The 24,154-nt window shown below is 38.6% G+C and overlaps 1 protein-coding gene across 1 annotated transcript in view; it reads left to right on the top strand.

The window, feature by feature from the left end:
• PRDM6 (PR/SET domain 6) overlaps positions 1-24,154 on the top strand; it is a 73,581-nt gene that overhangs the window by 43,874 nt on the left and 5,553 nt on the right. Inside the window, exons 4-7 of the mRNA XM_048931972.1 lie at positions 3,391-3,518; positions 7,006-7,130; positions 10,258-10,600; positions 20,003-20,179. Of these exons, the coding sequence (XP_048787929.1) occupies positions 3,391-3,518; positions 7,006-7,130; positions 10,258-10,600; positions 20,003-20,179 (773 nt within the window). The remainder of the gene's footprint in view (positions 1-3,390; positions 3,519-7,005; positions 7,131-10,257; positions 10,601-20,002; positions 20,180-24,154) is intronic.

Below are 24,154 nucleotides of genomic sequence, written 5' to 3' on the forward strand. Positions count from 1 at the left end.
TCTTGGAAAATGAAGCTCTTTTTTTTTGTGATTCTGAAATTTTGGAATAATAGTACATTTTGCATTCTAAGTCTTTTGATATGTGACATGTTAGAAACCTATTAATAATCAGTGAGCCTACTAAGAAGTAAATTAATTAGATGAGAATTACTAAGAAAGAGCAGCAAGCATGGCACACAGGAAGGCGAGTGCAGTCTTTTTTTGTCAGACTCGTCTCTGCTGGTAGGCTGATGCACTGCTCAGACCTGGAACAGGCCATATACAAAATATCTTCATGTGTTGAAGCATTTCAGGCACAAGCAAAACCAACCAACCAACCAAAAATCTCCCTGAATGCTCATAAAAAAACAAAGTCTAATAACTTCCTTCAGTCAGAAGGGGGGAGAGATCCAGTAAGCAGCATAGGTAGCATTTGCAGGAGTAATCAGAGAAGAAAAATGCAGTAGCTAATTTTTTTCCCCACAGTTTAGAGTAATGACTATTGTGAGATACATGTATTCACCACAGGGATTTGTGCAAAAGATATTTTATTTTGCCCTGAGACTCCTGCAATGCATTAAAAGTTATGCCAGAGTAGATCAATGCAGTCATCTGGTGAACGAGCCAAAGATTTTCAGTGAATTTGGCTCCTCACAGGATTCTACAGTGGGTTTTTTTTTTGTTGTTTTTCTTATTAGTCGCTGTGAATGTTTAAATACGTATACATGTGTAATGCAGAAGCAGATGAGTGTGTCCATCCATGTGGTGTGCTATAAATTCGTGTTCAAAACTTATGCTTGCAGGCTTACTTTTCCTCTTTTATGGCAAGCCATTATTTGCTCACTCATGATGGCTTCTTCATGCACAAATGTACTGTTTGCCAGATGTAGACAAATACAAAATTACCAAGAATGGTGCATGATGGTAATATGAATAATAACCGTAGCAGTTAAGTTTTTCCAGATCTGAATTAGATATTTGTAATTGGACAGGTAGACACAATGTAGTGCTGATATTTTCCTTTCAGTGACAAGGTATCTGCTTTATAGCTGGATTTTCATTCCTGTAACAACAGTACTAAGAGTGCTGCAGGTCAGAGTTTATAAATAGTATTTAACTATCTAGTTTTACTTGCAATGTCAGTAATGTCCCTTAGGAACAAAACACTGTCACTGGTGTAAGAATACTTGCAAGAATAAAGCATTTAGAAACAGTTTTCATAGGAATTTAGATGAAGCATTTGTAGCACCTTCTATCCCTTTCTTACAGCCCTTGCAGTTGATTCAAGGTAACGGAAAAGGTGATAGCACCTCCCAGCCATGGAAAGCAGAGCCATGGAGTGTTTTTCTCTTTGTTATTTCTATTTTCTCCAACAGAAAACACTGGTATGCTATGGGATAATGCTGAGAGTGATGAAAAAATCATGATCTAGAACCTGGTCCAGACCCAGCAACATATCCTGTGTCCTCCAGGTCATGGCCTGAGAGAGCTCAGTTTCTGTGTTTTTATGACAGATTTTTGTTTCTCATGTCAGCTCAGGACTGTCCATCCACACAGAGTTCTGTGCAGGTTCCCGTGTGTCTGGACATGGCTGCCAGTACTGACTGTGACAGTTTGTCTTTCTTGTTTCACAGAATTTGGAGATTGGGAAGCTATCAACTCTTCATTGGTGGAAATTGCCTTTTGCCTCATGTTAATCTATGGTAGTAAGCACCTTGTAAATGAATAGATAGTAAACACTGTGCAGAAACTTTTTGGGTAGATATTGCCAAAATGGTTGCATCCAAACACTTAATCATTGTTGTTGGTTTTGGTTTTGTTTTTTTTTTCCTTTTCATCCTCTTTGATGGCTGGTTTCCTGTACAATTTTTCAACTTCCATTACAGAATTTTATTGCTTAGCCTACGTTGCTCATATAATCAGAGAACATTAGCATGTTTACATAACAATAGGTCCCTGCTGGTAATCAGCAAGCTACCATATATTTAAAAAAAATGAACCAAGTCACCAGTATTGGAGTGTTTGCCTATGGACATTCCTTCTGTTTTCCCCGATTTCGTCCCACTGCTCAGCATCTTCCTTCTCTGTAAACTTTATTTCCCTCTCTCTCATGCCATAGCAATATATAAGTAATCTCTGAGTACTTCAGATCCCTCTTAGTCAAGAGAAAAAGCAAGGTAGATTCCTGAAGTGGAAATTCTTACATGGGGAAATAAGGCTCTGGATTCAGGTTACAGTGTATGGATTTGTTCGCACCATAGAAAAATCACATTTAATATTTCAGAAATATCAAACACCTTCACATGATTTCTGAGATGACGTCTCTTGACACTGAAATAGAAATGCAGGATTGTTAATTTGCTTCCCCTACAGGTGTTCAATTCAGTACAATAAATATTTTTCATCTTTAATTTGCAGGTTAGTACTTTCAAGAAAACAGATCAAGTTAGGCTCATAGAATTTCAAAAGGAAAACTTTGGGGTGGATGGAATTATTAAAAAGATCTGAAGATGTGATTTGCTTTGGATAAACACCTAATTGCTCAGATGCAACTTTGAATGTTAACAGTAACAGGTTAAAAAGCTTGTGAGATCCTGTGCTTAGGAGCAGCACTTCCTAGATTTCATTTTTAATGACACTAGGAGGGCAGCTGTGCACAGAATATGTATCTTCACATTTCAGCTCCTTCAGAGCAGCCTTAATCTTCGAGTTCAGAGGGAGCAACCAGTGCAGAATAAAGAGGTATTATTGTCTTTTTAAAACATTACCCTAAGTGACTCTCACATCCCTGGCAGGGCTGTCATATTTAGGGAAACTCTTATTCCCTTCGGACTGATTTGCACTGACTACTTCAAAACATTATATGTCTCCAGAGAGTTTCTAAAGGTGTCTTCAACTCTTTTTCCTTCCAGTCTCCTCTGTTTTTGTCTGATTAGTGCTATACCTCCCTTATGTGCCACGTGAGGTTACTGAAGTACGTGTGTTCTTGCTGCAACTGAGATGCAAAGGAAGGAATGCTTGTTTGGGGATTACTACTGCCCCTTGCTCAGATGTTCTAACCATTTAAATGCAGGCTTTACATCCAGATTTTCTTGTTTATCTGGCAGTTCATTATTTAAGGCCAGCCTGTCAAAATAGGTTAAATATTCTTTGGGAAACATGGTCACATCTTTGAGACACCACAAACATGTTTAATACAAAAAGATTGGCTTGATAAAAGAAACATGATAAACTTGCATCTCCTAAAATACTTTTCTGCTGTTCCATGTAGATTTCTAAAAGCATCAGTATGCAATGACAAATCTCAAGGCAATAAATTCCTGGAAAAGACACAGAGAGAAACCAGCAAAGCAGTGAAAATGATTGCTGATGATTTGTTCTAACTACTTGACCTTGTGACCTCTTCCCCAGATATATGACCAAGATGGGACATTGCAGCACTTTATTGATGGTGGAGAACCCAGTAAGTCAAGCTGGATGAGGTACATCCGATGTGCAAGGCACTGCGGGGAACAGAACTTAACAGTGGTTCAGTACAGGTAAAGCGTGTTTCAGTTTACTCAGTGCAACAAAAGAAGAAAGTTCATAGTGAAAATTCAGATTGTAAGTGTCACTCGTACTCTTGCTTTTGATTGCAAAGGCAACGGTAGGGCTTTTGTGAATGTGTTCTTCCAGGGCAATAATAAAGCTGCAGAGTGTGGTGAAGATGGGTTCAACTTTGGTTGCCAAGAGCTGAGGCCATGGCAGTGCACACATCAGACTGTTGCTCCTGGGTGCCCTGTGTGTGCCAATAGCATGCTGCAGGTGAGAGGGAAGGGGTAAAGGAAAGAGCCGCTGTAGAAATTAGGTTTTCGGGGAGTCAGCCATGATGCATGTGTGCACCTAGGGCTGATACTTGGTGTGCACCTGCTGGCCAAGGCTGCTAGCAGCGCTTGGGCCTGCTGTGTCACCGGTTAGAGAAGGTCACTGTGTGGAGAAAATGTACAGGATTTATTTCACGTCTTACTTTATGCTCGCAAACAGACCCAGAAAACCTAGACAATGTGTTGCATAAATACATGATCTCAGTTATAAACAAAACTCTTGCCTCAGAATCAGAAGCAACTGCTTGGCCTTGTTAAACATGATAGGAAGCACATCAAAGAGCAGCCTGTGTTTGCCAGCCACAGTGAGCAATCCTGATTTTGGCTAGTTATTTTAGAGAGTGGAGTTTCTTTTCCTTAGGAGGAATCTTAAACTTATTTAAAGTATCTTTAAAATTAAAAATAAAACATACAAAAAGCAAACTAAAATTAAACATATATAAAGGTTGATTTTCCCATAGTGTTCCAATTTAACAGTGGTAAAATTTTTCAATTGCATTTTCTGCTTTTTTATTCTCTGGCCAGTTGACTAAATAACGCCGCAATTAAAAAAATAACAATCCTACTTATACACTACAAGTATTTTATTATACTCCTAAATATCTGATAGTTTGAATCCTCTCAGATTTTAAATAAACACAGAAGGCAATGAATAAAGATGGCTATGATGAAAGAATGTTTTTGTAGGTATCTTGTGAACTATTTCTCAGTGTGGTGGTGTGTGTGTGCACATAAGTATATGTATAAAGATATAAAAATGTGCGTATGTATGTATATATAGATGACAAACCTAAATGAAACATGAACATGAGAAAGTCATTCCACATCTGTCAGTATTAAGTGGATTTTACAACTCTCCTTTCATGGTGGAGTTTTTTACTTAGAGTTCCCTCTGTTGATCTGTTTTTGATTACTTCAGATCTTTATAAAATGAACTACAAAAACACAATTTAAAAAACTGGCATCCATCACCAGTGACTGCATCCAAGTGTAAGAAAATAGAAAAGTTGGACACTGAAAAACCAGCCTAATTTTTATTGTACATGGACGTCCTCCTCACAGAAAGTCAGCTGGTTTAAATTCATTCTGTTATGATTTGTAATATCTAAATGGAATTTTCTTCAAAGTGCTCTTGATTGATTGACCCTTAGCTGAACGTTTTGTTTTTATTTTGAGGCTGACAATAATGTTTGTTGGCATGTGTTCTGCTTCAACTGCGTTGGGACGCCATGAAGCTATCTTTATGAGTCATCCAACCACAATACTAAATACATGTCAGCAAAGGAAATATTATCCGAAAAGGGAAAAATCCCTTTGATGTACTTCAGCATGCAGAGATTTCTGCGAGTTTTGGAAGCTCTGCACGCTTGTAAGGAACGGTGTACGCTTACACTTTTTTTTTCCGGCCTACTCCGTGCCTCACAGACCACCCATTGCTCAAAAACAGTTCTGCTCTTTCAGCGGCAAAGTGTGTCATTTGGTTTTTAGCACATTCATTTGCTGGGCTGCTGTGTTTATGTTAAGGGAAGCCAAACTGAGAGATGAAATGTTACAAGGGTGAAGTACAAAGTAGACTCAATTTTTCTCAAGTTAGGAGATGCTGGTAATTTATAGCGCGGCTCCAATTTTCATTTTTATGTAACAGTGGAAAGAATTAATGAAATGTGCGGCGCTGAGCAGAAGGAGAGGGAGAAGAGGAGAGGAGGAGGAGGGAAGGAGACACAAAAGGGAGAGTTTTTGTCAGATATTCATAGAACGGCAAGAAAACCATTCTGCTTAGCTAGCAGTGCCCTCCTGAGACAGGGTGGCAGTAAGCGAGGAAAATAACAAGATAAATGAAATTTTTGCAGCTGCTAGTAAAATATTGAGAATCTGCACTTTTTTATTGATCTTTATGATCCTGTTGCCAAGAGCCACTTTGCGGTGACAAAACATGTTGACAAGTGCATATCTCACTGCCATGAAAAATGTGGTAAAGGATTCTCCTTATGTCTGCAGTGTTATACAAGGAACAAATTGCATTGCTACAGCCAATTCTTTATAGAAAGTCTGAATTTAAGGCCTACCACCCTAAACACTTTTATCTTGAACTTCAGGCTAACGTTTGTAGCAATTCTTCACTGAGAAAACCAGTTGAGGCCTAACATTTTTTTTGGTGGTTTATAGATGTTTTTCTGCCTTACATAAGCTGTTATAAAAAATGGTCATTTCTTAGTACTTTGACTGTATCATTTTGGTATGTAATCCTTCAGCCAGAGTGGAGTGTTCTTCTTGTATATATCGAATTTCCATCCATCTCATGTGAGGGTGCTTTACTGTTCTATGTGAAGCCTAGGGGAAAAGGCATTACAAACTGATAACATTTTTATTTCATCTTGTGCCCAATTCTAATCTGACACAGCTTTAGTCCCTATGTAAATTTTTTCACAGTAGAATTGTCACTCTGAAGCTATTTATACCAGTACAAGATCAGGATAATGCTCTAGCTTTTTATGCTACAAACTCAATTTTTTTCTCTTTTATTTGGCCTAGGAATATCCACAGTCTTCCCACAGAGTGAGGCCACAGTGTTGATGGTAACACTAATTTATACTCACGGAAGGATCATCCGTGTCTTCCTCCCACTCCATTCAGAGGAAGATTTCTGTGGCTGCATGTTCAGATTTACTCTGTTTTTGGATTTCCCTAAGCTGAAGTCTGTTTCACCCAATAATCCAAAATCTCTCTTTTTGGTGGTATATATGGCTGTTATGAAAGAACACGTCGTACCATATCAAACTTGTGCTAAAAGAACATTTATTCAGATGAAAAGCATTGCCATTTTTTATTACTAAAATATGTTGACTTCAGCTTGGATAACAAATGCAAAGCTATTTCTATGGCTTAAATCACAGAACTGTGTGCACCCTGATCATAGTGCTGAATTTCTAAAATCACTTTGAAACAAGGTTGCAAAAATAATTTGTTAACCTATCCTACAGGTGCTGAACAAAGTCCTTCAATTATAATAGAGTCAGTTTTAAAATAATTGGTAAGAAGTTAATTTAGTTATCTGAAGAAATGTTCAGAACAATTGGTTTCTACTGTAATACTGCATATCACAAGAGTCTTCTGTTTTTAACAGAGGCCTTTTTTATTTTTCTCTCTCTTCTCTTCTGTTTAGATCAAATATATTTTACCGGGCTTGTGTAGATATCCCTCGTGGCACAGAGCTGTTGGTGTGGTACAATGACAGCTACACATCTTTCTTTGGAATCCCTCTCCAGTGCATTGCACAAGATGAAAATTGTAAGTTTGTTCTGCTTTTCTACACGCACAATCCATTTCATATCTAATCAGTTTTATTCCTTGAGTATTTTAAGGTATATTAAAACAAAATGACTATGTTTTTAGCAATGCTGATGTACACAAAATAAAAACCTTGAATCTGGTACACTTAAACTGCTCAGCATCATGGTATGATTATCCAAATTATCTGAGGGGTTTGTGCAGATAATTGTAGATTTCTTACTGTGACTGCCCCTGCTAATTTAATAGTGTGTGAAATTGTTCTTCTTCTAAGTGATTCACCATTACTTTATTCTTCACTGATTTGTTTGACCCTCTCCATTTGTCATCGGTTCTATCACAAGAGTCTGCCTAGCCAAAATAATAAAGTGTTGCAGGTTCATCAGCCCTCTATTAGTGATCCTCTTCATTCCACAACACTGAGTATGTTGAGAAAAGCTTTGTTTGAGTGATTGTAGATATGAGTTTCTTCTGCTTAAAAGGTAAAAGCTCAGTACAAGTTATGTAACCTGAAATGACAGTGAACTTCCATTCCATCTTGGCCATCTGTATTTCTGATCATTCTTCTACTTCTTCTGAATACTTAATTTTTATTTCACTAGGAATCATCACACAGTTACACAGGTAGTTTGTAACACAGACCAATTGCAATCTAGTGCTGGATACCTTCATCTGTAATGGGATAAGGTGCTCCAAGCACACCCTCCAGTTTGACTGTTTTTTGTGAGGTACCTGATTAGAGGTGGCATCAAAACCTTTATTCTATTTTCACATCAATATGCATCTAAATGGTGGGAGAAACTAGTAACAGTTGCTTGGTTGGCTTTGGTCTAAAGTGACTCCATGGCTGCCCATATATAATCAATTATATGGATAATGTTTTTTTTTTCTATCAAGTACTTGCATACTTAAACAACTATTCTAAAATGAACTCACATCTTCTAGCAACTTAAGTACTGAAGCATAGAGCAATAAAACAGTAAGATAGCAGGGATTAAACTGTCAAAAATAAACATCCTGTTTCATATTGAGTTTTCAAATCTGTTGGGCTTGAGAGGAGTTTAAAAGAAATTAAATTACTGGCAGTAATGTTTGCTGATAAAACTCACACTCTGCAGTGTACAATGTGGAAATATTATCTTTTCTTTCATGAGCTGAAGCTTACAAAACTTTTATTTAAAAAGCAAAGCATTATGGTTAAAATATATAAATATTGTCACTTGCAATTTTGCTGTGAGAGAAGTTTGAGTTTCATCTTCAGACTGACTGACAAGTCTAGATGAAATTAATCTCTGAGCACAGAGCCAAATGTAGCATCTGTATGACTTAAGTGTTGCTTAAACCCTCAGACAAGACTTCTGCAGGTCTACTGCATAGAGGTATTTACACTTTTAGAGCAAAATCTGCCTATATTCTTTAGTTTTTAATATCCTGACCTTATTGTTTCCATGGACTACTATGAAAACAATAAGAGACAAAGGAAAAGGAAAAGGAAAAGGAAAAGGAAAAGGAAAAGGAAAAGGAAAAGGAAAAGGAAAAGGAAAAGGAAAAGGAAAAGGAAAAGGAAAAGGAAAAGGAAAAGGAAAAGGAAAAGGAAAAGGAAAAGAAAGAAGAAGAAAAAGAGCTACTTCTTGTGTGAGGATGCTGAGGGAAAATGAAAGCATACACTTCACCCCTTGCACTGAACATTTGTAGAGGTATGAAAGATGCATTATATCTCAAAACTTGAAACAGGCAGCTCCAGAAATCAGGTCCTCAGATACTCCAGGGGAGAATACCATGGGAAGGACCTCAACTTCAGTAAATAAAACAGCATGTAATTTTACAATAATAGGGTTATTGTTATTGAGAAAAGATAGTAAAACATAACTCTTTGAAGTAACTGATGTTATATGAGATATTACCATAAGTTTGCATTACAATTTTATTGTGTATTAAATAATGTTGGATGATTCCAACTCACAAATAAAATTTGAATCTCATATTTGCTCTTAGAAATCTATTGCAATAACCTACTTAAACAAATCTGCAGTTTCTAATCACCTGTTTAATTAGGTAATTTGTACCTGTGTATACATGCATAAGCACTTTTGAGTGCAACTAAATATGTGAAAACATACACAGATATGTTCTGATAAGTATACAACATTTTTAATTTTAAGATGTCCATTAAAATGTCATGTCATGAAGTTGAGCCCACAAAGATTAGAAAGCACGAGAACGGGCACAGCTGTCCTGAGCAATGCCTCTTTTTGCACAGAGCTACACTCACTCTCCCATTAGCTGACTCCATTCTGTCCATAAGTCTTGTTTCATTCACTGCATGATCTAGATGGTACTGAAGGAACGTGACAGCTGTTCAGCTTTCTTTATTTGTTAAGCCCTGCCTTCCTTATCATGTAATATCCAAATTCAATGTTAAGTCTCTTGTTTGTGAGCGCAGTGTACTGCGTTCACAGCTCCAGTATCTGAGCACCTCACAAGTCATAGTTAATTCCTGTTTTGTAGAGCAGAAATTGATGCATAAAGATATCTCTACATTTACTTTGCACTGTTTCATGTTATTCTACATGCTATTAGCATTAATTAGACACGTTGTCGTGAAGCCACTGGCTTTATGTTGTACGACAGTTTGAGACGTAGTAACATCCTTAGTGGCTGCACACTGTGCTCGTAAGGGATCTATTGGTGTCGTAGGTATGCAAACCCTGTTTTATTTCAAGGAACATCTATGGTTTTTCCCCACACTTTCAAAATTCATGCTTGTCTGTGGTATAGCAATTACATGTGCGGACTGCAACGTGTAGAATCAAAGCATCACAAGTACAGAAGCGCATTCTTTCAGATGACAATCACTTTTATGTAATCAGTGTTTATCACAGTCAGACTTTTCTGAGTGCTTTCAGTCCCAGACAATTCTTTGCATGAGCTCTCATTCCAGTGTCACAGAATCAGCATCGTCTGTTCAGCTCACTGTCTCATTCCTCCTTTTTTTCATTGTTAAAATAAGAGTTTAATTCTAGCGTGAAGAAATTGGATATTGGTATGTTTTGCTGTCTCCCAATACTGTGTAAGTTTTAAAAAGGCTTTAACAAAGATCTTACTTACTTTTCTTGTTTTCTCCCAGTGAATGTCCCTTCGACTGTAATGGAGGCCATGTCCAGACAAGACACCCTACAGCCATTTAATAAAAGTAGCAAACTATCCCCTGCCACTCCACAGCGATCTGTAGTATTTCCACAGACTCCGTGCAGCAGAAATTTTTCTCTCCTGGATAAGTCTGGGTCCATCGAGTCAGGATTTAACCAGATCAGTGTCAAAAACCAACGAGTTCTTGCAAGCCCAACTTCAACAAGCCAACTAAATTCTGAGTTCAGTGACTGGCATCTTTGGAAATGTGGGCAATGCTTTAAGACTTTCACCCAGCGGATCCTCTTACAGATGCATGTGTGTACGCAGAACCCCGACAGGTAAAACCAGGCTTTCTTTATTTCTATATCTACTGATAGCCAGATCCACTGCTTTATTCTTTTATCACGCTGTTATCATTTCCAAAACTGAACCATTATTAGGAGGAGCTTGTACAACATAATTCACCTGCAGCTCTGTGAAGTAAGCTGATAAAAACCATTGCCTGACTTCACTATTTGTAAAAACATTTGGTGCCTAAGTGTACAGATAAAAGGAAATAGCTAAGGATATAATCTTTTTTTTTTTTTCAGAATGGTTTGGTACATCTATTGGAGGCAGCAAAATAGAAGGAGAATTTATGAATATCATAGAAGGAAAAATGAGGTCAAGATAATTAAAAGTCTCTCTGTCTTCCAAAGATAATCTAACTTGCTGCTCAGTGGCTGTCACAGTCATTTCAGGGTTCACCTATAGTGTGCAATGTGTATGAACTTAATTAAGTACTAAGAGGTAATGAATTGGAATTTTTTGCTTAGTACTATTTTTCTTCAGAGCATGCAAACCATAAATTGTGCAAAGCTGTCAAAAGGAAATACCTAGTCTACTAGTGATGTGGAGGAAAACAGATGCCACTTATTCAATAAACTAATATCCACACAGAAGAAAAATGTTGACTAGATACCTCAGAGTCAAAGTTGGTTTGAAAGTTTGTCAATACAGAATTTTATGGCCGTGAACTGAGGATGAAATTTAGCTGAACAAGTGAATTAAAATTTCAGGTACTCTGACCGGTGGCACAGTAAATATAATGGAACCATTATTTATGAATCAAAGCTGGTTTATTTGACAATTTTGATAGCTGGCGGGACAAAAGACAAAAATCAAATTAATTCAATAAATAAGGCTGCCCAAGTTTTGTCTCTTCTTCAGCTGCAAAAGGGTTTGAACAGAACAGCTAAATCCCTCGGAGATTATTCTAAAAACAGCATTTAATTGTGAATTACATTTAAACAAAACACCATAGAAATAGTTAGCTGTGAGTCTCCGTGTGAATGTGCTTGTGTCTGTCTCTTTGCATACTTGGTTACCTATGTATGTGTACACACTGGCTTGTCTGAAACTATGACTATGGAAGTATTGGCACATAAATCCAGTTTTCCAGGATGACACTTCAAGCATGAAGAATTCTATTCCATACAAATCTTCATAGAATTTGAAGAGTCGATTGTGTCGTGGCTGCAAAAACATTTCAACATGTTCTTATTCCAATGTTTTCTGAATATCATGCTGGTCTTCACAAAAGTAGGTGCTACACTGAGGAAGCTGCAGGACACAATGGTCAATCTAATGCCCCAATGTAAGATATAGGTCCTGAAAGGTCCAGTCTCCCAAGTTTCATAGACTTCTATGTTTCCAGTATAAAGCACTGTAAGCTCACTACAGAGCAGAAAATGCTGCATCAGGTCTAGAAGGGGTTTGTTATTCAGTCCCACACATACTGTCTCAGCAATTCATCGAGCTACATGTGAAGACTAGATTTCATCCTTTCCTTTGCTTGAATCTGCGTCTCCCTTTATAAGGTACCAAGCTGCAGGTAATAATGCATGAAGAGTTTCTTCTAATAGAGCTCTTTTTCAATCTAAGGGGCACTTAAATCTTCATTTTTCTAGTGAGAACACCTGAAGATAAGTCTAACAATTAGCACTGTCATCTTGGAGGTGAGAAGTTTGGCCTTGTTATTCTATTTTCTTTGAATTATTTTGTGACAAATGTATCTCAGAACACAGAAGTATAACTCCTCCCCTTTGAAGTGAACACCATTATTGGTAGGTTACTGTCTTTCCATCTTGCTTCTGCAGTGCGTATCTAAATTCTCCATGTAATGTTTTCCATGTAATTGTTTCCTCAGAATATCATAAAACATACTAGGCAAATAATCTAGATCAGACAGTAAGGTGGTTGCTTCTCTCCCATAGCAGCAACGAGGGAAGGATGATAGAGGAAAAGAAATGGAGATTAGTTGGTAAGTGAATACTGCATCAGAAGTGTTGAAAAGTAGAAACTTATAGGAAGATTAATACCTAAGGCCACATTTTCAACATTCATGCTAGCTAATTCTTTGGCTAGTTTGTTTTTTTGAATCTGTTCTTAACAGAAATTTGTACATGGTGTTATACAGAGAGTTTTGAACCTAGCAGAAGATGTGAGACAAACTTAGGATCAATCTGCTGCACAGTCACTGTGATGTTATGTTTTGTGACAAAGGCATTTCCTCTGTGCTGAAGAATGGTTTGCACCTCAGTCTTCTCATGGAGAGCCCATTGTGTACATTCCTTGTGGAGGCCAATTTCGTAATGTCTTCCTTGTTCTAATCAAGCACATCTCAACAAAAGTGTTGTAAAAACATTTTGTATGAGCTCTTCTGTGACCAAAATGATACAGATCTGTTCAAGCTCATTGCATTTGCATTACCAGAGTAACAGTGCAGATCCCAGCTGTCCTAGAATCTGGTTTCTCATATTCCTATTTAGGAATCATCACATGCTCAACTTACATCCTGGCTACCTTTCTGTTGATAAACAGGTGCTGGCAGATCAGCTACACAGTGGCAGGGAAAGAGTTGCCCTTTGTTTCTTAAGTGTACAATATTTCTCTGGATGAAAAATTTCTGAAGTGCAGTACAAGATTTACTAGAGTCAAGAAAATAGGGTATGATTTGTGAAGGCATACCTGCCTGCTGGCCTGCTGGACACAGCTCTCTGGCTGGCACTTCCTCACCAATATCTACAGCACTGCTCCTGCTGATAAACAGCTCCCCATTTATTGTCAGCAATTTGTGAGCACACCAGTCATTTTGTCTTTGATATGACTGAAGCAGCAGGGGCTGTCTTTTCTAGGAAATGGCCTCAGACTATCTGTTCTGGCTTTGTGTTTGTGTTTCAACAATGCTGATTACCTACAACATGAGGTACAGGGAAATCTTCTTTGAATTTGAACGGGAGTCTCATTCATGGGCAGAAATTCGAGGACAGCAGGATATCTGAGGTTTGAGAATTACAAAGAAAACACCCCAAAACCAACAAAATTCACCAAACCTTGAAGCCACTTAGATTCAGAAAACATCTGAATGGGAGCAGGGTAATAGATAGACATAAAAAGCCACAGATATATTTATTTCTGTTAGGCAGTGGGGGAAAAAAAAAAAAAATAAGCAGGGTCCCATTTGAGATATAAATGATGTGATAAATAAATATAAACTTTTTGAAAGAGATGAACCCAAAATAGGCAGAGTTTCAAGATCATCAGTGTTCGTTATTGTAATTTAGATTAAAATTAACTTCTGTTACTTCTGTCTTCCCACTGAGGTACACCTTAGCCCATTGAATGTTTTACAGTTCTTCTTGGAAGGTAATAGTAAATAGAGATGGAGGAAATTAGGAAGATGAAAACTTAAATCCATCTGAGTTCTGAGGTATTTCGTACTTTTTTTAAGGACTGCCCAGGCAGAAGTACTCTGAGCAACTGTTCTATGAAGCAGGAGTCACAAACAGATTTTCTCCTCAGGTTTCTGTTTGTTTATTTATTTGTTACCGTTGTCACTGTTGTCTATTGCTTTGCATTTTTTCCCCTGCTGCAGAATTTTCCAATGACACTATCTGGGGGGCTGCAGAAAGGGACGTGGAGAGGCCTCTGAGCAAAATGACTAATTTAGTGTGTGTATATATATGATATGATATGATATGATATGATATGATATGATATGATATATATATATATCACAATCACTTTTCTGACACAGTTTCTTCTAACAACTTACTTCTTTCTCACTTTGACTACTGCATTCAGGGTGCACTGTTGCTGGGTAAGGCAAATGTCTGCAGTTCCCGGGAGCTAACATGTGGCACCATTTCTCATACGACTTGCACATTTGTGTGATGTTTGTTTTTGTTGATTGTCAAAGTATTTAATCTTGACAATTTGAGGAAAAACCTTCTCTATATAATTGTGACTGTGACTGATTAATTGAGGATGTCATCAGACCCTCTCCATTCTTGCTTATTCAAAAGATCTTTTCATATGTGCACTCTTGGTGTTATACCTCAAAATTAAATTGCGAGAGGTTTGTTTCATTTTGTTTTTAAAACAGGTGCTTGACGTTTAAAATTACCAATTTGAAAGGTCTTTTTCTCTAAGACCATGGACCAGACCATTCTGCTTTTATCCTTTTCTTTATAGGTTCCATGTCTTTGACCTTGATGCTCGCCCCACGTCCACTAATTAATTCAAACATCTCCTGAAACAGACAAACAAAAAGTAAATGTGATCAAGAGTTGTCTATTTCTGTTTATAGCATGGCTATGGAATATTGCTCAATTAAAGTAAACATCATGCTGAAGTTAATGCTTGTTCTTGCATAATCTTTTCACAAAGGTTCACAAACTCCCAGTACTTGTAGTTAATAATAACAAAGCGTGCACCGAGCAGCACCTCTCCCTGACAGCTTCAAAAGTCTGACAACACTCACTTGCTCTGACTTTCTGGTTGTGTTAGCTCTTCCGCAAACATCTGCAGAGGCAACCCGAGGATCCCCGCTGGGCTCGGCTCCCCACACGCGCTGACGCCGTGCACGAAGTGCTTGGGGCTGTGGCCTTGCTGCGTTAGCAGAACAAGGCAGCAGCAGAGCACGCAGAGCTGGGCCTGCAGTTACTGTCAGTAGCTTCTCATGGCCCCTCTGGTGCTGAGTATGCTGCAGTCTGCAGTGCTCTCAGGCTCCGCTTTGTTCGCCTGCCTCTGAGGTCAGCTTGCTAGAAGATCTCCCTCTGAAACGTCTTTTTACTAGGAAAGCTGTGGCCTAGCTCCTCTGACTGCAGCTCCCCACTGCTGTTACTGCACGTTGTAGAGATACATGGATTCTGGTTGTGAAAACGTTGCTTGCAGCATTTCAGCATGCCTTGCTTTCACTTCCACTACAGGTTGTGCTCTGACAGCTTCCCCTCCCTCACCATGCAGCCCTGCCTGGGGTTCAGCCGTGTGTGCTGCCAATGGCTGTGCCACCACAGCGCCCAGACAAGTGCTCTGATTCCTTCTCCTTAGCTCTTAAGAAAGAGGAAAGCAGTTTCAACTGCATGTTAGTCTCTCAGTTTGTGCTTTCTGGGATTTTAAGATGACAGCAATGTGCTAGTTTGTCTCCCTGATGTGACAGCCTTTCAGTGATAGAATTACTGGTATTCAGGAGTTCACTATCAATAGAAATTAATATCTTAAATATTGCACTGGCATTCCAAGTAACCTCTGACAACAGCAAGTCTGGTTATGAAGAGGCCTCACTGGAAAACAACTCGTTGTAAAGGAAAGAATCTGAAAATTTGGTGGAAAGTAATTATAATATTTTTCAAGATCATAATAATTCATCAGATCTTTGATTTATGATTTAGAGTATATGTTTATATTGGCTGGATGCACTGAGATCTTGGGGCTGGAAAGAGCACTGTTCCAGTGGAGGAGCAGTAAAAGGCAATAGTTGGAGGGATAAGTTGTTCTTACTAAATCTAATCGGAATCAATTTAAATGTACAGTTGTCTGTTAGCAGCTAGTCCAGGTGCAAAAAAGTTTATATTTCTGTGGTTCCCTCCTAACATGTTACCCACCTTCCACACAAAGCATGGTCTTTGGTAGCCTTCAGTGAAACTCACAGAGGAACGTGGATTTTGTACTGGTCCTGTACAAGATTTCTCCTAGAAAAATTAAGATCTAAAAGTATATGGCATAAAAAAGTATATCACCAAATGGCAAAATTGTTTGAGGGATTTTCTAAATTGGGAAGCAAAAACTGCTCCTGACTGATTTTGTTTTGAAAATGTAACTTGAGAACCTTGGAAAAGCTCAAAATTTAAATCTCTACAAATCCTGAAAACTGCTACTTTACTGGTATCCTCTCCTGAATTTCACTTTCGTGTGCCATCATATAGTAAGGAACTGTAAGATTATACTCTCAAGAAAATGCTGATTGATGCTACATGGCAGTAAAGCTACATAACTGATTGATGGTCCATGGGGTCAATGACAAGTGTAATTTTTCTAACATGAGAGGTTGCTTCTAGGTAAGTAGATATCATTCCTTTAAGCTCAGACAGGAAGACAGAGAACTAGGAAAATATGTAGGTATGTGATTAATGAAAAACATTAGAACTGCTTTTGATGGCTGTCAGCACAGCACTTTCATCAGTACGTTTCTGTACATCAGCTCAGCTGTCCTTAAATGTCCTTAACATTCTTAAAAATACTAGATGAGAAGATTTTGATCAGGCTTGAGTTACATCCACAAGATAGAAAAACAGACAGATGAAAAAATCCCAAACTGCATTGCTCCTGATAATGATAGTTGAATAATTTTATAGAAAAAAAATCATTTCTTCAGATAGTCAGCATGTGCTGTCAAGCCCTGGTACAGCTCTTTCATCAAAATGATGACTTCCATACCTGCAAATCGCTCTATGCAGCTACCTGCAGGTAGGTAGGTATGCAGGCTTTTGTCTGCAACAGCAGTATACAAGCTATACTTGTATTCACCTGCACACCTTGGAGCTCAGGAAGGTATGGTATGTTCTCAGTAATTCCAGTGGGAACCAGCATTTCTGATCCGCGACGACAGTCCAGCTAGCAGCACATCACTGCAAAAACAGCCTATGACAATCACTGTTTTTGCCACTGTGCCCCTTCTCTTTCAGTCTGCAGCCCTCTGGTGTACAGAGATCACCATTTCAATTCAGTGTCCCAGTGCAGACCATCGTGATGGCAGAAAACATAACTGTTACATCAAAGACAGCCCTGCACTGCCCATGTCAATGTACTCACTGAACCGAGCATTGCTCATGTTCAGTCCTTCTGCACCAGTTTAAAAAACAACAACAAGTACAAAAAAGTATTGATTTTTTTTTTATTATTATTTTTTTTTCTGCCAGGAAAATTTTCTGAGTGAAATGGTTACCAAAGGGGAAAAAAAAAAACTTTTCTACTTATTGAATGCCTTTGGAAAAATATTGTTGTATGCAAAATTTATCAAAACTTGGCGTATTTGAATCTGTCTATTGCATAAATTACATATGGCATTTCAGAATTGTTGCTGTACTGCAATGCCTATATGGGATTTCCTTTTAAAATGAGCTCTTTAATGTGTCATGTATCGAGTTTGAAAAAATTACTTACTTAGCCCATTTGATTCTTAATCAGAATCATATGTGTATAAACTGGAGAAATATATGACCTAAAAAAGTAGGATAACTTTTTAAATATCTGTTCTGCCAAGAAAGGGATGAATGGAAAAAGACATAGTCTAAGTGATATAGCAGTAGGCCACCTAAAAGACATAGTCTAAGTGATATAGCAGTAGGCCACCTTTTACACATCTCTTTGTCTTGTACATCAGCCAGTGAAACTGGTTCCGAGTATATAATATATACTCATATCCCTTATAAAAAAGAAGCTTGTTTTGAGACAGCGTAGAGAGCAAAAAGATTGTTCTTGGTACCATGATGTTCTGTGATAACTGGTTGAGAATTGTGGCAATCCAAGTACAAGTTACGTTGTGGCTTCTCACAGTATGAAATTAATCACATTGACTGGTTAAAAAAAAGGGAAAAAAAAGAAAAAAAAGATTAATTGGTTTTATATCGTCTTGTATCATTTCTTGTGGTAGCTGTTAAAAATAGATAACCAGGGGCTAATAGATGTTAATGGTCCCTTTCACTATTAAAAAATCAATATTTCTTGGATAGTGCAAATTTTAACATGTTCTGTTTGCTTAAAAGTTCCTGATTTGAAGATTTCCTTACAAATAAGTCTGCATTTACACACCACATTTGTTTTGCTAGCATTTGAAATTTCATGAAAAGTTGGATAAATACATTTTGTGTAAATTAACCATACTTTTGCAGAAAGAAAACTAGAAAACACGTAGCTATTTGCCTTCCATTAAAAAAGTAGGTATTCTGCACACGGCATCTTTTTCTTAAAATATGATTTTGTATACATTTGTGTAATTTTCAAAGGCTGCATCATCCTGGTTAAGTAACCTATTCACAGCTTTTATATATTTATTTCAAATTTGTTGGAAAGCAGCTAGGTTTTCAAATGCAAGTAGTTAAAATTGTAAGCTATTGAGTTATTGACCAATACTGAGTTATTAATCAAGCTAAAAAATTCTACAAGCAGGGTTCAGTGCTCTGAAGCAGTGTAAGATAACAGTATTTGTGTTCAGTGATGCAAGTATCCACAATTAAGCAGTTCACTTGACAAATGAGATAGTTCACTTTACTTTGCACTGAAGTGAATTGTGTGTGTTTGGTCACCACTGTCCCTTTCCCTCTAGCTTCAGTTTCTTGCCACATAAGCATATACATTTATTAAAGAGAAAGCAATTAAGTTGGTGTTGACCATTGGCCCTAGAGATGCATATATCAAGAGCTGTGATTTAAAATGTGGGTAAAAAAACATTCGTATCCTCCTCTCCCTGCAGTTATTAATTTTCTTAACAAAAAGGCTGGTGAACATTTAGGGACTTTGCCACTGAACTAAATAAAATACGAAAAGGGAAAAGATCTGCAATGTTATGAAATCAGTTTTGCAAAGCAGAAGTGTATTGACAGTACTTCTTTGTACTTCAGTTAGCAAGGGTGTTCGCATTTCAGCTGTCCTGACTCACTTTGCTGTCTTGTTTTCTTTTCTTGTGTTTACAGTGTGTTTGTTATGGTTCTGAATTTGTAACGTCTCAGTCAGGTTTGTTTGTTTCCTGTGTTTGTTTTTAACAGATCTGTTTTAATCAGATAATGTCAAGAACCTAATCTGTGGGTTTCGTTTCAAGATCACAAAAAAGTCATTTTCAGTCTGGCTGCGAGAAACTTGATAACTAAAAGCAAATATAAAAGAAAACATAAAAGTGTTTTTAATCTTTCCAATGTCTCTCACAGCAAAGGTGATGTCAAAATAAAAGTAGTAATAATAACAAATAATCAGATTCTTCCAAAGCATTGTGAAGAGCTTCATTGCAAGTGGTCACAGAGCCCACCTGGAGCGTAGCTGCAACAGTTTGGCTTGCAATCCCATGGGACTCCCTGAGCCTTCTAACTCCAGCACGTGAGGAGTTCCCTGTGAGCTGGGCGTACTGTGCTGTGTGTGGAAAAAATAAGAGAGGCACAGAATGTGTAGTGCTCGCTCACTAGTGTGCTGGATTATGCTTTGCAGGGTCTGATGCCCTTAAGCTCTCAGGTAACTCCTGCAGGTGTATTTTGTACTTGCTAAAGACCATGAAGGCTGGGATTTGTGTCTACCAAGAAAGTCCCGGAGAAACAAACCTACAGCTCTCTTTGGAAATTATTGGGACGACTGGGCGCTCCTCCCCACGTGGCTTTTGATTCGTGACCACAGGATGAACTGACAGCCCGGTGTTCCTCTTTCCTCTGCAGGCCCTACCAGTGTGGTCACTGCTCCCAGTCCTTCTCCCAGCCCTCGGAGCTGAGGAACCACGTCGTCACACACTCCAGTGACAGACCTTTCAAGTGCGGTTACTGCGGCCGAGCCTTTGCTGGTGCTACAACGCTCAACAATCACATCCGGACGCACACTGGGGAAAAGCCCTTCAAGTGAGTACGTGAAGCCAGCAGCATGTCAGCTGCCACTGGACAGGGAAATGTGTAGCTGCCGCCCTGTAGCAACACACCGGTGTGAGGGAGAGCTCCCCTGGAAAGCCGAGGCAGACGAGTCCATCTGTGATGTGACCGAAATCAGAATTAAACCAGGCTTGTTTTCAGCTGCCTTGCATACCCAGAGCTATTTCCTATCCTCTGATGAGAACTTGATTCTTTTAGTTAAATGACAAGCTGCTGCCATAGAACCACAGCTGAAAATACAGTCCAGGCTGTTACAGGCAGTTCTGTAAGTTACTGACTTTCTGCGATGCCTGTGTGAAGAGCTGGGTGGAGCTTTGCCTTCAGCTAATTGGGAACCAGTTAAATGAAGAGCAGGTGGTGCTGGGGGTGCAATATGCATCTGTTTGTTTGGTATTTTTCTCAGAACCACTGCATAGAAAATATAACCCTGTCTTGTGGCTTAAGTTTGATAAGATCATAGTAATAAGCTGCTAGCGTTTAGCTACCCAAAACACTAAGAGAAAGGAACCTATTAGGAGGTTTTTTAAATTAAGCAGACTTTGCTGACTTGTGCAGTTTCTGCTTATTGAAATTAAAGCAAAGGACACATCTGCATCTCAGAAACTTTCTCTACTTTTACCTCCAGCAATAGTACAGCTGATCCAGGTCCATTTTACTTTCTGTTCTGCAGGACTCTGCCTACTCACCAGGAGATGTTCTCCAAGACAGAATACACTTTTTCCGTGTTGATGTGTGTGTCTTTTTTGAATTGACAGGCACAAATGTTATATTTACTGTATTTGGAAAATCCCACTTTGTTAGAAAAACTGTATATTGATATGAATCCGTAACATGTTGATATCACGTCCTTTGAGAGCTGCCCAGCCTTCCCAGGAGGAGGCTGGGGTAAGACTGGGAGAGGGTGGGTCTTCCCCTGTTCTACAAGGGCCACTTGTACTCAGCCAATTTTCCTCTCTTTGTCTTTCTTTTCCACTTTTGCCGCACTGTGCTCCAGGTCTGCTTAATGTAAGCCAGCTCAGCCACAGGGCCTGTCAGAACCCCTCATAACAAGCTCAGCAGAGATACCAATGCTTTGCCTCCATATATGGCTGAAAGGAAGCATGTCCTCCATACATGCCTCTGTTGGGGACAAGGGGGCAGAGCCAGGAGCCAAATGCTACATATCCAGGACAAAAAAAAAAAGTTTGCATACCAGAAACTGTGTCCTGTAGGTGGCAAAACTTGGAAACTGGGAGCATCTCAGTGATGAGTCTGCCAGAACCAGGCTGTTGGATGCCGAAAGCCCACAGAAAGAGAGCTAAAAACAGTGAGAGCAATCACATTGATTTTACCTAGTTGCTGTGTAAATAGATTTTAGTAATTAATGGAAGAGGTTTCTGGGTCAAAATGGAAAATAGATTTCTTTTAATGTTAAGGTGTTACTTATGTGTAACCCTGTTGACTTCACTTAATTTTTTCCCTAACATCCTGTTTTTGTCACGTTTCCAATAGATCTGCTCTTTTGCCCCATTTAAGGCCATTATTTGTCCCTGTTACTTTAGTAATTTTTCCGTTTTCCAAAATGGGTTTGACTGTAGTACAGTTCCTTTTGTGAAAGAAAAGGCTTAATGTACGTACTACAATTAACCAGTGGTCTGGAATTTGCTTCACAGTGCCTAATCTGAAGTATTTATGCATTCTGGGCTTCACCTTCCTTTTCCTAAAGTCACAGCGTAGGGCAACAAAAGATGTGGATGCTTTGTACAGCTACTTTATGGTGCATGTCAGTGGCTTTATTCAGTTCCTTCTTTGAACTCCAGAAGCAGCAGTTCCACTTTCTCACTGGAAGACTTGTCCAAGCATGTGGAGGAAGCTGACTGGTAATTTCACATGAAGCTAAAACTGGAGCTGCCATTCTTCCTGCCCCTGGTAGTCAGATAAGGGGATGCAGATGCCCTGATCCTGAAAGCTGTTTAGAAGCACAGACTTCACATCCCTGCAGGACAGCTTGCGCCTGCGGGAGGAGGGGCAGAGAACTTACCCAGAAAGCAATCCAGGCTCTCTGCTGGGGGAAAAACAGATAGCTGCAGCTCGTCCTGGTACCTCCTGACTGTTTAGATCCTCCTTTGAACAGGAGGGGTCCAAGACCTGGCATTATGTAAGCTAAATTAAAAAAAAGCAGCACAACAAACTCTAATAAACAGGGACAGTAAATGGGACAAGTATTTCTGTCTTGATCATGCAGTTTAGGTTTTATATGTTTGTCTGCAAAGGTATTTTGAGTGTTCTGTACCTCAAAAGTTCTGTACTTGTGGCAGTGCACACAATACTATTAGCAAGAAAGACCAGGTATGGAAAGTACTAAACTACTCACATTGCCAGTAAGATGTATTAAAAATAACAGGCATCATTTAAAATGTACTAAGTTCAATTTCATGGGTAAAAATGTGCAATCAGCTGCATAGTTAATGTGCACCTTCTGTGAATGCAACCTCGCCATTTCTCGTTCAGTAAGCCAACTGTGTTTGTAAGTGGCATTTGGAGAAATTATCTTGTACACATATTAAGCAGGCAGTGTCAGCCATTAAGTGCATGTTGTGTGGGCATTATTTCTAGAAAGCAAATTTGATTTATAGAGGGTGAAAGTATTTTTAAATATTTCAAATTATTTTCTGCTTAAGAGGAAAATCAACCATGGTTGGTTAAAAATCTTAGATGTGAGAAGACACTTTCTCTGTAGGTCTTAGTTAGCTCTGGATGCATGAAGGAAGACTTTCCTATTTGCTTTTCATTATAGATAACGATGCTAAGTGAGGTTATCTGTAGCCAAAGCTTTAGCTACACAGCCTGGACTGCAGGTCCAGTTAGAAGAGATTTTGTTTCATGTCACTACAAGCTATCAAGTCAGCCTCACCATTGTAATGTTTTTGTGTATTCTTATCTTTCTAAAGTCTCCGCTATGGCTGCTAGTCTGAGAACAAAGCCCTCTAGCAAATTAAAGGTAGGGGGAAAAGGGAAGTTTCTGTTGATTCTCATTTTAGTAAATTCTTCTCCTCTCAGCCTTTTCTATTTCTGAAAAATGTAAGGTTAGCTAAAGAACCTGCTTGCGGAGTCAGGGCTGGGCAAACGTAGTTTTCAGGAGTCAGTTGAAAGTAATGAAAGATTCCTTCTGGCTGGGATAAACCAGGTGCTTTTCATTTTTCTTACGGAAATACAAAACTAGAGAACATTCATTTCAGCTGAACAAAAATGTTGTATCTAACAGTGATACCTTACCTTTCTACTCTTTTTGTTGTTGTTTTTTTAACTTATCCAAACTATGCCAAAATTCAGAGTTAAATTTAATTACTGATCAAAATTTTAAAGTATTCATTGTGAAAATATCCAATGAGAGTGTTTTTTTGTAAGCTAGGCCTTATCTTTGTTTAATTGAGCTAAAGCCTTTCACAGAAGTTGATATAAACCTAGAAATCAAAGCAGTCACGATTATAATTCTCAATGCCAATACTTTAAAGGCACTCTAAAGCACACAGACCAGTGAGGGATATCTAACCAAGTTCAGAACCTGGCACCACAGAAATGCCCCAAAACTTGTTCATGTCTTTGAATTTAAGTATCATTTTGTTCAACTTATCCTCCCAAGTGACACAGAGAGGCCTTGTGGTAGGATGAAGTTTTGTGTAGGATGAAGCTGATTGTTGTGAGACAGTATGAGACTTTGTATGTAAAATGAAAGCATGTGCATGTTGTAAGAAATGATAGCATGGACCCACTGACACTGTCTAACTTGCGTGAAGAATTTGAATTGTTTCTTTTAATCTACCTTGTGCTGGCGGCTGTTTAACTAATATGCAGTGCCCTCAGAAGGATTAACTGGAATTCGAGTGTCCTCTCAAATAGCAGGCAGCATTATTGCAAACAATTGTATCTGTGTTTCAGGCTTTAAGAAAATTTTGGTTACTCCCAGTT

Source organism: Lagopus muta, chromosome Z, assembly GCF_023343835.1.
Source record: "Lagopus muta isolate bLagMut1 chromosome Z, bLagMut1 primary, whole genome shotgun sequence".
Taxonomy (NCBI): Eukaryota; Metazoa; Chordata; class Aves; order Galliformes; family Phasianidae; genus Lagopus; species Lagopus muta.